The 15,995-nt window shown below is 37.4% G+C and overlaps 1 protein-coding gene and 1 long non-coding RNA gene across 2 annotated transcripts; both read right to left on the reverse strand.

Annotated features, from left to right (window-relative positions):
- Window positions 1-1,058: 1,058 nt before the first annotated feature.
- LOC138363975 (tigger transposable element-derived protein 7-like) lies at window positions 1,059-2,711 on the reverse strand. Its single transcript, XM_069323427.1, has one exon. The coding sequence runs from the start codon at window positions 2,709-2,711 to the stop codon at window positions 1,059-1,061; it is 1,653 nt and encodes a 550-aa protein (XP_069179528.1).
- A 5,687-nt stretch (window positions 2,712-8,398) lies between these two features.
- On the reverse strand, window positions 8,399-10,397 carry LOC123753338 (uncharacterized). The gene is made up of 3 exons (XR_006772277.2): window positions 10,277-10,397; window positions 9,061-9,170; window positions 8,399-8,596 (listed from the first exon to the last, which is right to left on the reverse strand). It is a non-coding gene; the product is annotated as an uncharacterized lncRNA (long non-coding RNA).
- Between the last annotated feature and the right edge of the window lie 5,598 nt (window positions 10,398-15,995).

Here is a 15,995-nt window from a genome sequence, read left to right on the forward strand (position 1 = left end):
AGCCTATATGGGGCTGAGCCCAAGTCGTTATTTACGGAGCTCCGTTATTTCCGACGTTAAGTCGGGTCGGGTAATTTTTCAAGTAACATTCAGGTAGGATATATTTTACACTGTATAACTAAAATTAAATAAAGTTCATTGTGTAATTGCATTCCAATTTAGTGCACGGCCGACGATTAAGCCAGTTGCTGGCTGCTGCATGGATGATGTGTAAACACGCTCTGATCAAGTCCAGATGGGTGGGAAAAAATTGATTCATTCCTTTGTATTGAAAAATATTTCATGTATCAATCAGCGAGTTAATATTGTCTTAATAAAATTTTAGAGATGTGTTTTGATTTACCCTGAACAGTGCAGGTAATGTATTTTTAATGTTACGACACAGGCTGTGGCGGCCATGCCATAACAATGGCGATCGAGCCTTGTCACTGAGAGCTAGCCAAGACGAAATATTTTGAGCTCACCTTTTCTCTGCTGATGATAGAATATACATTTGCAGAGACTAATATGTAGCTTTTGTTGAAAAAAAACAACTAATATCTTGTAATACTATAATAAAATTGGTAAATTGACTGACTTTTAATGTTACAACACAGGCTGTGGCGGCCATGCCATAACAATGGCGATCGAGCCTTGTCACTGAGAGCTAGCCAAGACGAAATATTTTGAGCTCACCTTTTCTCTGCTGACGATAGAATATACATTTGCAGAGACTAATATGTAGCTTTTGTTGAAAAAAAAAAAATTAATATCTTGTAATACTATAATAAAATTGGTAAATTGACTTACTTTTAATGAAGCTGAAGATTACGAAGCTGTGATGATTACGTCATCCTCTGCAGCGCTTGTTTTATATGTACAATTATTTTCAGGCACTCACTTCACACAACAGCTAGCCTTACTACTAATTCACATGAGTTCTAATTCTACTTCACTATTGACAATTATTTCTACTGTATATTTACACTGTACAGTATCTTTTTGTCTAGGCTTAATTAATCATTAACACTTACAATACTGTACTCTATCAATACTTTTTACACTAATTTATATGCCTTTCAATCATATTTTATATCGTTAGTGGATGACTTGTCACGACTTGGTGGGAATTCAGCATCGGCGGGTGCAACATGGCTTGTAGAGCATTCGTTGCTGGCGGATGTTCCACGACTTGTCGATGGGAATTCAGCATCGGCGGGTGCAGCATGGCTTGTAGAGCATTCATTGCTGGCGGATGCTCCACGACTTGTCGATGGTAATTCAGCATCGACGGGTGCAGCATCGCTTGTCGACGAAGATTTTTCACGAACCGTTGAAATCATGAATTTATCTATTTTTGTCTGAATCTGATTTTCTCTGGCTAACGTTTTGAGACATTGCTTTAAGGCTGTAAGGTGTACATAAAAATTTCCAATAACCTCATGTTTACTTTTTATTGAATATTCAATGAGTTCCTCAACTTGTTCCAATCTTTTCTGATATCCGACACCTCTAGGCAGAGCCTCACCAACATCGTCCGAGTCATCATCAGAGTCATCAGAGTCATCAGAGTCATTTCCGAGAACACTTTGCGCAATCTGTTCTTCAGTTAACAATTCATAACCAGGATCGTAATCATTTTCTAACCATTCATTGATATCATTCACTTGTACACCCTGACCAGCTTGGAGCAACATTGTTCGGATCGTTTCTTCAAACCCTTCAAAATCATTGGCTTCATTTTCAAAACCTTCGAATTCACTATCAGATACTGCTGCTTCACATCTAGGCCTCTCTGTTAACAGTTTCTTCCATGAATTTGTTAGTGTGGTTTCTTTCACTTTATTCCAAAGCCTAGCCCAGTGGAATATTGCTTCCCTGATTGTGTACTTTTTTAGATTTTCTAGTGTTCTTTGAGCCCTTGTATCCTTTCCTGTCAATTCATCTTCCTCGCTAGGTAAAACAACTAAAACATCTTCAAGCATTGCTGTTTGGTACATACGTTTAGCAGCAAGGATAACACCTTGGTCCATGGGCTGGATCAAGGATGTTGTGTTTGGTGGAAGTGCCATGCATTTTATTCTGCCATCCCTTGAAATTAACTTGCTAATGGGATGAGCAGGAGCATTATCTAGCAGCAACAATGCCTTAACCTCACTGGCCTTTATTCCACATTTGTTGATCTGGAATTCTCTGACTTCTTTGCAAAAGTGATTTTCAAACCAGTCCGTAAATATTATTTGATTAAACCATGATTTCTTAGAATTGTAATATATTACAGGTAATGCCTGCATTATATTTTTTAAGGCTCGAGGATTTTTAGACTTGCCTACCACGGCACATTTTGTCCTGTGAGAGGCATCAGCATTAGCACAAAGCAAGACTGAGAGCCGTTCCTTGCTTATCTTTCGTCCAGGAATATTTTCCTGCATCCTACTGGTTAAGGATGTACTTGGTACAGCTCGCCACATAAACCCAGTCTCATCAGCATTATATACTTGATATTTCCTTAAATTATTACTGACAATGTACTCGTTTAATTTAGCCTTGAATGAATCAACATTAGTGGGATCAGCACTTGACGCCTCACCAGAAATTTTTTTGGTGTTTGAAATGTTATGCCGAGCCTTAAATCTTCCAACCCACCCATCACTTGCACTGAAATCTTTTATACCTAATTGAATGGCAAGTTTACTTGCTGCAACTTTAAGCTCTTCAAATCTTATTGCCATGCCAATTGTGCGGTGCTGAATAAACCACTTATACACTGCAGCATCCAATTGTGGATACTGACCAGACTTTACTGTTTTTCTCGAACATGCAGCACCAGAAGTAGCACACTCTGTTGTGCTCACATATTTTAATAGAGTATCCTTCTGTTTCTTGATGTCACTTACTGTACTTTTCCCGATGTTAAACTCTGCTGCTGCTCGTGCATGAGAATATCCTTTATCAAGTTTCTTAATTAACTCCAGCTTCTGTGCAACCGTCAGGCGCTTCCTTTGGGTAACTTTTGGCATTTTGTAAATTAAAAAGATCACAATTACAGTACAGTAATATCCTTCACAATTGAAGCTAGCCGCGCGAGTTCACGGTAAACAATGGGAACACATGGCCCGTCGGAGTACATACTAGGTCCGTGGGAAAAAAAATACCTAGTGCCTATACATACTATAAAAGGTATTTAATAAGAAAACAAAGACTTTTGCTTAATAAAAACTGTTTCAAAATATTTTATTAATAATAATTTACAATTTTCTTCATTAAAGTGAATCATTTTAAAAGAAAATTAAGATGTAATATATGACTCTGGACGATCCAGGTCGGTGGCGGCCTGGTCGCCATGTGAGGGGACGCTGATGCCACAACAAACCCAATACCGACTGTCGGTAATATCGACCGCAGACCGGTATAGCAGGCTCTAGCTACTGGGCTCCCAAACCGGTCGTTAATACCAGCAGATCGGTATAAAAGAGGCCGTTAAATTGAGTGGATACTGTATTTGTATTTGGTTTAGCCGGATAAAATATCAGAGCCGGTTAATTTGCTGCCGATGTTACACTATCTGGACAGTCAGCCGGATAATCATGGAATTGTCCGTATATGAAAACCATGAGGCAGGTCGTACCGCATTAATCCCGTCTGCCTGTGGCTCAAGGCGCATGGTGTAGGAGGGGGTGGGGTCGGGAGAGAGGGGAGCATTGGGAGGGACCACCTGGGGGGATAAGGGTTGGATGGGGGAGAGGCCTATAGACTACAGTACAGGAATTACCATCGATTTTAGAACAATTCATCATAGCCAAAGTCAAAGGAAATACTAGTAATTATGTAAAAAAAAAATATCATGCAAGTTTCCTAAAAACAATTTGCACAGGCTGAAGTTTTCTTCAAAAATATTTTTTTTTCCTGCTGGCGGCCTACATAACGTGCCTCCTCCCTGCCCCGACTGGACCCGTCTAGGCCTGGTCAAGCCTCGTGCTCTCTACCCTCATGTTACACCACAGTGCTGCACCATTAGTGAAATATTTTTTTAAATAACTTTTTTTTATTTTCATAGTAACTTTGAACATTTTTGACGAAGACTATGTCTGGTAGCAGCATGAATCGTTCTGGAGATGTTAAGAGGAAGAAGGTTGTCCTAACAATTAAGGACAAGCTACGTGTTATACAACTTTGTGAAAATGGCCGGTCGACCTCAAGTGTTGCCAAGGAATTTAATATAGGCACTAGTACTGTTTCTGATATAAGGAAACAAAAAGAATAACTTATAAAATTCATTTCAACCTGTAAAAGTGAAGGTGCAAGCACTAGCCGAGGGTGTGGTAGAAAGACTGAAAACTTTGACGCATGTACAGTTGGATGAGGCTGTGTACAAGTAGTTTGCTCAGCACTGCACAGCTGGCCTGACAATTCGTGGCCAGAAATGCAAAATACTGCAAGCAGGTTTGCTGCAAGCCTTGGAATAAAGAATTTCGAAGCGAGTGAAGGGTGGGTTGCAAGGTTCAAGGGTAGGCACAATATTGTGAAGAGGAAAATTGTCGGTGAAAAATTGAGTGCAGATGAAAGCAGTGTAGAACCATTTAAACAGAAATTAAGAGCATACATTGTGGCAAATAATTTATATTCATATCAAATTTATAATGCAGATGAAACTGGGTTGTATTGGAAGAGTTTACCAGAAAAATCTCTAGCAATGAGGAGTGAGGGTTGTGTGCCAGGACGTAAGGTCAACAAGGACAGGCTCTTGGCCATGATGTGTGCGAATGCTGACGGAACAGACAATCACATGAGTAATTGTTGGCAAATCTAAGAAACCAAGAGCCTTGCAACATTGCATGGACAGACTGCCAGTCAAATATTATACGTGTAATAAATATTAATATTATAAGTGCCGGACAAACCGGGCTCACGGACCAACCAGGCCAACTTAAAATTATCTGTTGATTTAGGACCTGCCCAAAGCTCTATGGGTGTTAATTGCTTTACAATAATTTAAAAACATCAATGCTATGTACTCAAATAAACCTAATGTACCGCCTTTATATATATATATAATATATATAATATATATATATAATATATATAAATATATATATATAATATATATATAATATATATATATATATATATATATATTATTAAATATGACCGAAAAAGTATGATTAATAATTCTAACACGAATTTTCTCAATCTTTCGTACATTTCTTTTCACTGTTGGAGGTAATTCAAAAATCAATTCTCCAAAATTCATTTTTATTTCTAGTCTGACGCGACACTTGAGCGCGTTTCGTAAATATATATATATATGATATAATATATATATATAATATAATATAATATATATATATATATATATATATATATATATATATATATATATATATATTATTAAATATGACCGAAAAAGTAAGATTAATAATTCTAACACGAATTTTCTCAATCTTTCGTACATTACGCTTCACTGTTGGAGGTAAATCAAAAATCACTTCTCCAAAATTCATTTTTATTTCTAGTCTGACGCGACACGGGCGCGTTTCGTAAAACTTATTACATTTTCAAAGACTTCACAAATACACAACTGATTAGAACTTACGTATTCTCTGATTTTATATCTACATTTGAGTGAGGTGGGAAGGGTGATGTGGCATTAACACAAGACAGAACAAGGGGGGATATTAATAGGGTATTAAAAGTATCAACACAAGACAGAACAGAAACAATGGGTATTGAATAGAAGTGTTTGTAGAAAGCCTATTGGTCCATATTTCTTGATGCTTCTATATTGGAGCGGAGTCTTGAGGTGGGTAGAATATAGTTGTGCAATAATTGGCTGTTGATTGCTGGTGTTGACTTCGTGATGTGTAGTGCCTCGCAAACGTCAAGCCGCCTGCTATCGCTGTATCTATCGTTGATTTCTGTGTTGTTTACTAGGATTTCTCTGGCGATGGTTTGGTTATGGGAAGAGATTATATGTTCCTTAATGGAGCCCTGTTCCTTAATGGAGCGCAACAGGGCTCCATTAAGGAACATATAATCTCTTCCCATAACCAAACCATCGCCAGAGAAATCCTAGTAAACAACACAGAAATCATCGATAGATACAGCGATAGCAGGCGGCTTGACGTTTGCGAGGCACTACACATCAAGAAGTCAACACCAGCAATCAACAGCCAATTATTGCACAACTATATTCTACCCACCTCAAGACTCCGCTCCAATATAGAAGCATCAAGAAATATGGACCAATAGGCTTTCTACAAACACTTCTATTCAATACCCATTGTTTCTGTTCTGTCTTGTGTTGATACTTTTAATACCCTATTAATATCCCCCCTTGTTCTGTCTTGTGTTAATGCCACATCACCCTTCCCACCTCACTCAAATGTAGATATAAAATCAGAGAATACGTAAGTTCTAATCAGTTGTGTATTTGTGAAGTCTTTGAAAATGTAATAAGTTTTACGAAACGCGCCCGTGTCGCGTCAGACTAGAAATAAAAATGAATTTTGGAGAAGTGATTTTTGATTTACCTCCAACAGTGAAGCGTAATGTACGAAAGATTGAGAAAATTCGTGTTAGAATTATTAATCTTACTTTTTCGGTCATATTTAATAATATATGTCTACAGGAAAGACTGCTACCAAAATATACTAATATATATATATATATATATATATATATATATATATATATATATATATATATATATATATATATATATATATATATATATATATATATATATATAAATGTGCATAGGACACTACAAACAGGTGCTAAACATTTCAAGTGTGCTGAATGCAGGGAAAAAATTTGGGAAACGTTCTAGTACAATTAGTCACATGACTGTGCATACGGATGATAAACCTCGTGAATGTCCTGAGTGTGGCAAGGGATTCAATCATCTGCGACTTATAAAAACTCACAGGATTGTGCATACAGCTGATAAACCTCTTGTGTGTCATGAGTGTGGGAAAGGATTCAGATGATGCATTGCAGATGGTGCATTCAGATGATGAACGTTACCTAGTTCCTTCATCTGGGAAGAATGAAGACATATTGGTGCATTTGGATGATAAATAGTACCTAGTTCACTTGATCAGTAGACTGTATATCATACTAACAATAAACATACAACCCCAATGAATTTTCCAGTGAGGTTTGATAGAAATTTACTTCAGGACACATACTAGAAAAAGTTAGTTACAATTAACAATTTTTGTTTGTGTGAATTTTTTGGTGGATAATATACATTTATACACTAAAGGGACCTAGCCATATTTATTCTTAAATATCTTCAAACTGATATTACTTTGAAATTTAACAATAAAAACATAAGCATTTTTACTATTAACACTGAAAAACAAAAATTGGTAGAATTTTTCAACTAATATTATTGCAAACCCTTTTGATTGGTTTTGTTATAAAGTTAAAGTTCAATATAGTAGGCTAAGCTAAGCTTTGCTAAGCTAGAACAGAGGATTCTTGGACTTGTAGATTTGTAAACCTCATCCTGTAAACATTTATGTTTCTACATGTTAAACAAGCTACGAGGATGAGGGAAGAGGATGTTCCCTCCATTCTGGATGTTATATTTACAAGGAAAGAGGGAGAGATATTTGTCATTCAGTACCTCTCTCCCTTGGGTAAAAGTGACCATGTCTTTTTGGGAATAAAGTATGCAATGCATTATAATCTGTTAGAAAATAAGCTTGAAGCAGTTGAAAAACCTGATTTGTGGAGAGGTCATTATGGGGAACTCAGATATTTCCTTAAGGAATTTGACAAACACTTGCCGTTAGGACATGAAGTAAATGAGATGTATGTCAAGTTTTGTGAAAAATATGATAAAGGCACAACAAAATTTATTCCAAAGGAGAGATGCAGAACTAGGAAAAGGGGATTTGTTTATAGATGTCATCTGGATTTTTCCGAGTTTTGGAGTTTCCGTGATATTTTCTATTCTGATCAAAATATGTATAATGTTAATTTATTTTGATAAATGAGCTTTCCTGTCTACTTAGGTAATGATTCCAAAGATCGTCCTTCCTTTCCTCCCAGGAATCTGGATGTGGCAGGTGCTCAATTGTCAAAAGTGAAAAATTTGGTTTGTCATCCGAATGCACCATATCGGTAATTTTTTTAATAATATTTTAAAAATAGTAAATGGCACTATTTTTGCAAAATCATTACAAGATCTATTATTCTAATAGGGTTTTGATAAAATACAGTAGAATGCCTACTGGTTTTACCTGTAATAGGGTTTGATATAGTTGATTATGGATATATTGTAATGAAATGCTCCTATTGTTAAGAAACACTTTTTTAAAAGAATATTTTGTAATGAGCAGCTCTGAAAATCAGTTGATTACAGATAATGCTACATAATACACTTAATGTGTGTATATGTTACCACAAGTGAGGTATATAATGGTATTTATGAGTAAGATGTAATTGTGTCTTTGACACTGATAAAATTAAGTACTGTGGTTTTATATACTGATAATTAGCTAAAAATATATACTGTACAAGTAAATAAATTATTTTACCTTGCACCGAGATCCACCAAGCCTGTATGGTGTGCGTTTCAGTACTTTGGAAATCTGGAATCTCTTATCTGCAATGAAACAATACATATTATTGCACTTACCAAAACATGGATGAATGTAGAAAATAGAGAACTATTAGATGAATATCAAATAAATGGATTTAATCTATTTCACACAGATAGATATATTAGACAAGGAGAGGGAGTAGCCATGTATGTTAGGTAATATTTGAAATGTAGTCTCGAAAAGACTACATTTCAACAGAAACGTGCCACACACCAGACACAAGACTGAACCTCATCGAGGCCAAACGTATAAATGAGAGCATGAACGAGTAAGAAATAATACTTTAACACCAGGCATCATACACACAATGAATGCACCTGCAGACACACAACGAGCACTATCAACATAGCAAAGATTACTCCATAAAAAAAAATCATTAAATATGATTGATAATGAGATGAAATAATGCACAGTATGTCAATTTTGTTAATTTTTTTCATTACTGAACTAGGTTTTCAATGCTTACATTTGTTATTCTTGACATTCTTTGCTTCATATCTGAAGCTTCGTTTTAAGTTTCCACTTCAGACGTGTCTTCCGCAGCTATGCATCTCCGGTTTGCAGCATCAAAATCATCTGCAATAGCTGAATATAATTAATAATATATCAGTGAGATATATATTTATCATTACCTAGTAGTAGTGAACACTAAGAAATAACATAAATCAGCTTTCTAAAGAGATGTTTAATAATACGACACCACATGATTTGGAACTTATAACTGGGTTAAGTACTTTGCACATAAGTCTCAAGGAGCCATTAGGAAACCCCGCTTGTGATTAAAATATTATGCTGTTTTTATATACTGTATGTGCAGCACAGTACCTCTCCTCTCAATACACCAGCACTGGCCTTCGCCTCTCAATACACCAGCTCTGGCCCTCGCCTCTCAATACACCAGCACTGGCCCTCGCCTCAATACACCAGCACTGGCCCTCGCCTCTCAATACACCAGCACTGGCCCTCGCCTCTCAATACACCAGCACTGCCCCTTCCCTCTCAATACACCAGCACTGCCCCTCGCCTCTCAATACACCAGCACTGCCCCTCACCTCTCAATACACCAACACTGCCCCTCGCCTCTCAATACACCACCACTGGCCCTCGCCTCTCAATACACCACCACTGCCCCTCACCTCTCAATACACCACCACTGCCCCTCGCCTCTCAATACACCACCACTGCCCCTCGCCTCTCAATACACCACCACTGCCCCTCGCCTCTCAATACACCACCACTGCCCCTCGCCTCTCAATACACCACCACTGCCCCTCGCCTCTCAATACACCACCACTGCCCCTCGCCTCTCAATACACCACCACTGCCCCTCACCTCTCAATACACCACCACTGCCCCTCACCTCTCAATACACCACCACTGCCCCTCACCTCTCAATACACCAGCACTGCCCCTCACCTCTCAATACACCACCACTGCCCCTCACCTCTCAATACACCACCACTGCCCCTCACCTCTCAATACACCAGCACTGCCCCTCGCCTCTCAATACACCACCACTGCCCCTCACCTCTCAATACACCACCACTGCCCCTCACCTCTCAGTACACCACCACTGCCCCTCACCTCTCAATACACCACCACTGCTCCTCACCTCTTAATACACCAGCACTATAGCCAGCACCAGAATCTAATAATATTATAAAATATAAGTGTTTACTTACGATAATATTTGCGTGATTGCATGAAGCGTTTGTCTTCTTGCTGACTGCACGGACCACAAACTGACCGCTTTGTTGATGTTCCTGGCGGCGGATGACGCTGTGACGTCACAGGTGAGGGACGCTATGCGCACTACTCAATCGTCGCTTGAACCCATCATAAATAGTTTTGTTATTTTTATTATTTTATTTTTATTTATTTTTATACAAGAAGTTACACTGGAGGTTAACAGAGAATATAGAAAATAAGTTGAATTAACATTCTTGTAAAGCCACTAGCACGCATAGCGTTTCGGGTAAGTCTTTAGACTAACAGTTTTTTTTTTTTTTATAAATTAACAGTAAAATTGATAAAAAATGTTACCAGGTATTTTATAGCTTTTCTTTACAGGTACAGATAATTTTAAGTAAAATAATTACAGTAAAATCAACAAAAATGTTTACAGGTAATTTGAAGAAATATTGACACAAAAGCAGATCAGAATAATACACAATAGAGAAACAAGGATTACTAGATACATGAGAATAGCATTTCAGGGTTATACATTGGTTCACTGAAGCACAATATGAGGATCATTTTGAGGAAAAGTTTCAAGGAATAATGCAGTAGAAAATGCACTCAATACAACAACCATGATATCAAATGATATCTAAGATTACAATGTTAAAGTAATATGGCTTAGGTACAAATAATGGGGGATTGAGTAGCACTAGATACAGTGTGAAGATAAAGCCCATGGTAGAAAACTATGAAGATGAAATTAGGTACTTTTTGGTTTTATTTTTGAATATGGCAAAAGTTGGACAGCTTTTCAAATCATTAGGGAGTAAGTTCCATAGACTAGGTCCTTTTATTTACATAGCGTGTTTACATAGATTAAGTTTGACTCTGAGGATATCAAAGAGATATTTATGTCTGGTGTGGTGGGCATGTGTTCTATTACATCTGTCCAGGAAGAGTTTCAGAACAGGGTTTGCACTTAGAAAAAGGGTTTTATAAACGTAATTTACACAGGAGAATGTATGGAGCGAATTTATGTTTATTATGTTTAAGGAATTGAACAAGGGAGCTGTATGTTGTCTGAAGGCAGAGTTAGTTATTGTCCTGATAGCAGATTTTTGCTGGATGATGATGATGGGCTTGAGGTAGTTTGCAGAGGTTGAACCCCAAGCACAGATACTATAAGTAAGATAGAGATATATAAGTGCATAATAGAGTGAGAGGAGAGCAGAATAGGGTACATAATATTTATTTATTTATTTATGCATATACAAGAATGTACATAAGGAATGTGAGGATACAAATATGGTAATTACAGTCTTGTAAAGCCACTAGCACGCGCAGCGTTTCGGGCAGGTCCTTAATCTAAGAAAATTTTAAGGAGGTAAATACTTGCAAAATTTATAGACAAAAAAATGATAACAGATTACATGGAATGAAAAAAAAAAAAAGATGAGAGAAAATTATAGGTACAGTATATTAAAGCACATAGGTAGCTATGATTGATTGCAATGACAGCTTAAAATGGTAGTTGACAACAAATTGGTAGGCACAATACAGCAGAAACAATATAAGATTGATTGCAATGACAGCTTGAATGGTATGGTAGTTGACAAAAATTGGTAGTCACAATACAGCATATGGCTAGCACATAAAAGAAGACAGCAATGAACACAATGATAAGGTTGTTTGATATTACATAAAAATTATGAGATTGGGTACCACTAGGTACAGAGCAAATTTAAAGCTCAGTGTAGGAAACTAAATAGATGAAGTTAGGTACTTTTTGGTTTTGCTTTTAAATAAGGCAAAAGTTTTACAGTTTTTCAATTCACTAGGGAGTGAGTTCCATAGACTAGGTCCCTTAATTTGCATAGAGTGTTTACACAGATTAAGTTTGACCCTAGGGATATCAAAGAGATATTTATTTCTGGTGTGGTGATAATGGGTCCTATTACATCTGTCCAGGGAGAGTTTCAGAGCATGGTTTGCATTTAAGAACAGGGTTTTGTAAATGTAGTTGACACAAGAGAATGTGTGGAGGGAGTTAATATTTAGCAAGTTTAGAGAATTAAACAAGGGAGCTGAGTGTTGTCTGAAAGCAGAGTTAGTTATTATTCTCTAACTCTATCTGATCTTAGAGAGTATACCAATTGTTTTAGAAACCTTTTTAGTTATGTACGTGTTGTATATGGGTGCTGAAGTTGAGTCTCTTGTCTAAGTACAGGCCAAGGAACTTTCCATCATTTTTATTGCTAATGTTTACATTATCTATCTGAAGCTGAATTGCATTTGTTGATTTGCTTCCAAATAAGATGTAGTAGGTCTTTTCTATGTTTAGTGTGAGTTTGTTGGTTGACATCCACAAGTAGACTTTTTTTAATTAATTGTTTACAACCTTATTTACCATGAGTGGGTTGGGGTCAGAGTAGATGAGTAGTATCATCAGCAAACAATATAGGTTTAAGTATGTTAGAGACATTAAGGAGATCATTGATGTATATAAGAAACAGGAGGGTCCTAGGATGCTGCCCTGTGGCACCCATACGGTTATTGGTAGAGTGGGAGAGGTTATATCATTGATGGCTACATATTGGTGTCTGTTACTAAGATAGGATCGGATATAGTTCAGGGCAAGGCCACGGATTCCATATTGGTGGAGTTTAAGTAAGAGGTAGTTATGGTTAACAGTATCAAAAGCCTTTCACAGGTCGATGAAGAGTCCAATTGGAAACTCACTTTTGTCAAGGGTTGAGAAGATTAAGTCAAGCAGACTAACAATAGCATCATTGGTACTGTTTTGGGAGCGGAAGCCAAACTGACGAGGACTCAGTATATTGAATTTTATAAGATTGGAGTAGAGCTGTTTGTAAAAAAAAAAAAAAATATTTTTGATAATATAGGTAGATTTGATATGGGTCTGTAATTATTTATGTCTGCCGTGTTACCTCTTTTATGAACTGGCGTTACTCTTGCTCTTTTAAGGATATCAGGGAAGGTATGACACTCTAGGGATTTATTGAACAGCAATGCTATGGGTGGTGCAAGGGCATGGGAGGCACTCTTGTATACCATCGATGGTATTTCACTAATGTTCCCAGCTTTGCTTTTTAGCGAGTGAATGATGGACATAACATCTGTAGGGCTGACCGGTGAGAGGAGAAGAGAGTTTGGGTAGCTGCCTGAAAGAAATGTGGTAACATGTGTCTGAGTCTCTGGGATTTTTCGGGCAAGGTTAGCACCAATCGATGAAAAGAAGCTATTAAATTCAGTTGTTGTTTCAAGATCTGTTGCAGGTTCTCACCTAGTTGTGCTTGAGGGGGTTGAGCTCTGGTTCTTTGATCCCGCCTCTCAACCGTCAATCAACAGGTGTACAGGTTCCTGAGCCTATTGGTCTCTATCATATCTACACTTGAAACTGTGTATGGAGTCAGCCTCCACCACATTATTTCCTAATGCATTCCATTTGTCAACCACTCTGACACTAAAAAAGTTCTTTCTAATATCTCTGTGGCTCATTTGGGCACTCAGTTTCCACCTGTGTCCCCTAGTGCTTGTGCCCCTTGTATTAAATAGCCTGTCTTTATCAACCCTGTTGCTTCCCTTGAGAATCTTGAATGCGGTGATCATGTCCCCCCCTAACTCTTCTGTCTTCCAACGAACTGAGGTTTAATTCCCGTAGTCTCTCCTCGTAGTTCATACCTCTCAGCTCGGGTACTAGTCTGGTGGCAAACCTTTGAACCTTTTCCAGTTTAGTCTTATTTATTTATTTATTTATTTATTTATTTATTTATGCATATACAAGAATGCACATAAGGAATGTGAGGATACAAATATGGTAATTACAGTCTTGTAAAGCCACTAGCACGCGCAGCGTTTCGGGCAGGTCCTTAATCTAAGAAAATTTTAAGGAGGTAAATACTTGCAAAATTATAGACAAAAAATGATAACAGATTACATGAAATGAAAAAAAAGATGAGAGAAAATTGTAGGTACAGTATATTAAAGCACATAGGTAGCTAAGATTGATTGCAATGACAGCTTGAATGGTAGTTGACCAAAAATTGGTAGGCATAATACAGCAGAAACAATATAAGATTGGTTGCAATGACAGCTTGAATGGTAGTTGACAAAAATTGGTAGTCACAATACAGCATATGGCTAGCACATAAAAGAAGACAGCAATGCACACAATGATAAGGTTGTTTGAAATTACATAAAAATTAGGAGATTGGGTAACACTAGGTACAGAGCAAATTTAAAGCTCAATGTAGGAAACTAAGAAGATGAAGTTAGGTACTTTTTGGTTTTGCTTTTAAATAAGGCAAAAGTTTTACAGTTTTTCAATTCACTAGGGAGTGAGTTCCATAAACTAGGTCCCTTAATTTGCATAGAGTGTTTACACAGATTAAGTTTGACCCTGGGGATATCAAAGAGATATTTATTTCTGGTGTGGTGATAATGGGTCCTATTACATCTGTCCAGGGAGAGTTTCAGAGCATGGTTTGCATTTAAGAACAGGGTTTTGTAAATGTAGTTGACACAAGAGAATGTGTGGAGGGAGTTAATATTTAGCAAGTTTAGGGATTTAAACAAGGGAGCTGAGTGTTGTCTGAAAGCTGAGTTAGTTATCATTCTGATAGCAGATTTTTGCTGTGTGATGATGGGCTTAAGGTGGTTTGCAGTGGTAGACCCCCATGCACAGATACCATAATTAAGATAGGGGTAAATTAGTGCATAATATAGTGAGAGGAGAGCAGAGTTAGGAACATAATATCTGATTTTGGAGAGTATACCAACTGTCTTAGAGACTTTCTTAGTTATGTGTTGAATGTGGGTGCTGAAGTTGAGTCTCTTGTCTAGGAATAGGCCAAGAAACTTGCCATCATCTTTATTACTGATGTTAATGTTGTCTATCTGTAGCTGAATTGCATTTGATGATTTGCTTCCAAATAAGATGTAGTAAGTCTTTTCGATGTTTAATGTTAGTTTGTTCGTTGACATCCATAAGTGGACTTTTTTTAATTCATTATTCACAACATTATTTAGTGTATGTGGGTTGAGGTTTGAATAGATAAGAGTAGTATCGTCAGCAAACAGTATAGGTTTGAGAATATTAGAGACATTAGGCAGATCGTTTATATATATAAGAAATAGAAGAGGTCCTAAGATGCTGCCCTGTGGCACTCCAACGGTAATTGGTAGAGTGGACGAAGTTGTATCATTGATGGTTACATATTGGTGTCTGTCACTAAGATAGGATCGGATGTAGTCAAGGGCAAGGCCTCGGATTCCATAATGCTGGAGTTTAAGTAAGAGGTAGTTGTGATTAACAGTATCAAAGGCTTTTCTTAGGTCAATGAAGAGTCCAATCGGAAACTCATTTTTGTCAAGGGCTGAGTAGATAACGTCAAGGAGACTAATGATTGCATCGTTGGTGCTCTTTTGGGACCGGAAGCCAAACTGGCAGGGGCTGAGTATGTCGAATTTTACGAGGTAGGAATAGAGCTGTTTGTAAATAATTTTTTCAAATATTTTTGATAGAATGGGTAGATTTGATATTGGTCTATAATTGTTTATGTCCGCCGGATTGCCTCCTTTATGGACTGGCGTTACTCTTGCTTTTTTGAGGATATCAGGGAAGGTGTGACACTCTATAGATTTGTTGAACAGTAGTGCTATGGGTGGGGCAAGGGCATGGGAGGCTCTCTTGTACACAAT

Source organism: Procambarus clarkii, chromosome 12 (genome assembly GCF_040958095.1).
Source record: "Procambarus clarkii isolate CNS0578487 chromosome 12, FALCON_Pclarkii_2.0, whole genome shotgun sequence".
Lineage (NCBI taxonomy): Eukaryota > Metazoa > Arthropoda > Malacostraca > Decapoda > Cambaridae > Procambarus > Procambarus clarkii.

Coding starts and splice junctions, on each gene's coding strand:
- LOC138363975 (XM_069323427.1), bottom strand. CDS start 2,711: ATGGCAATAAGATTTGAAGAGCTTAAAGTTGCAGCAAGTAAACTTGCC.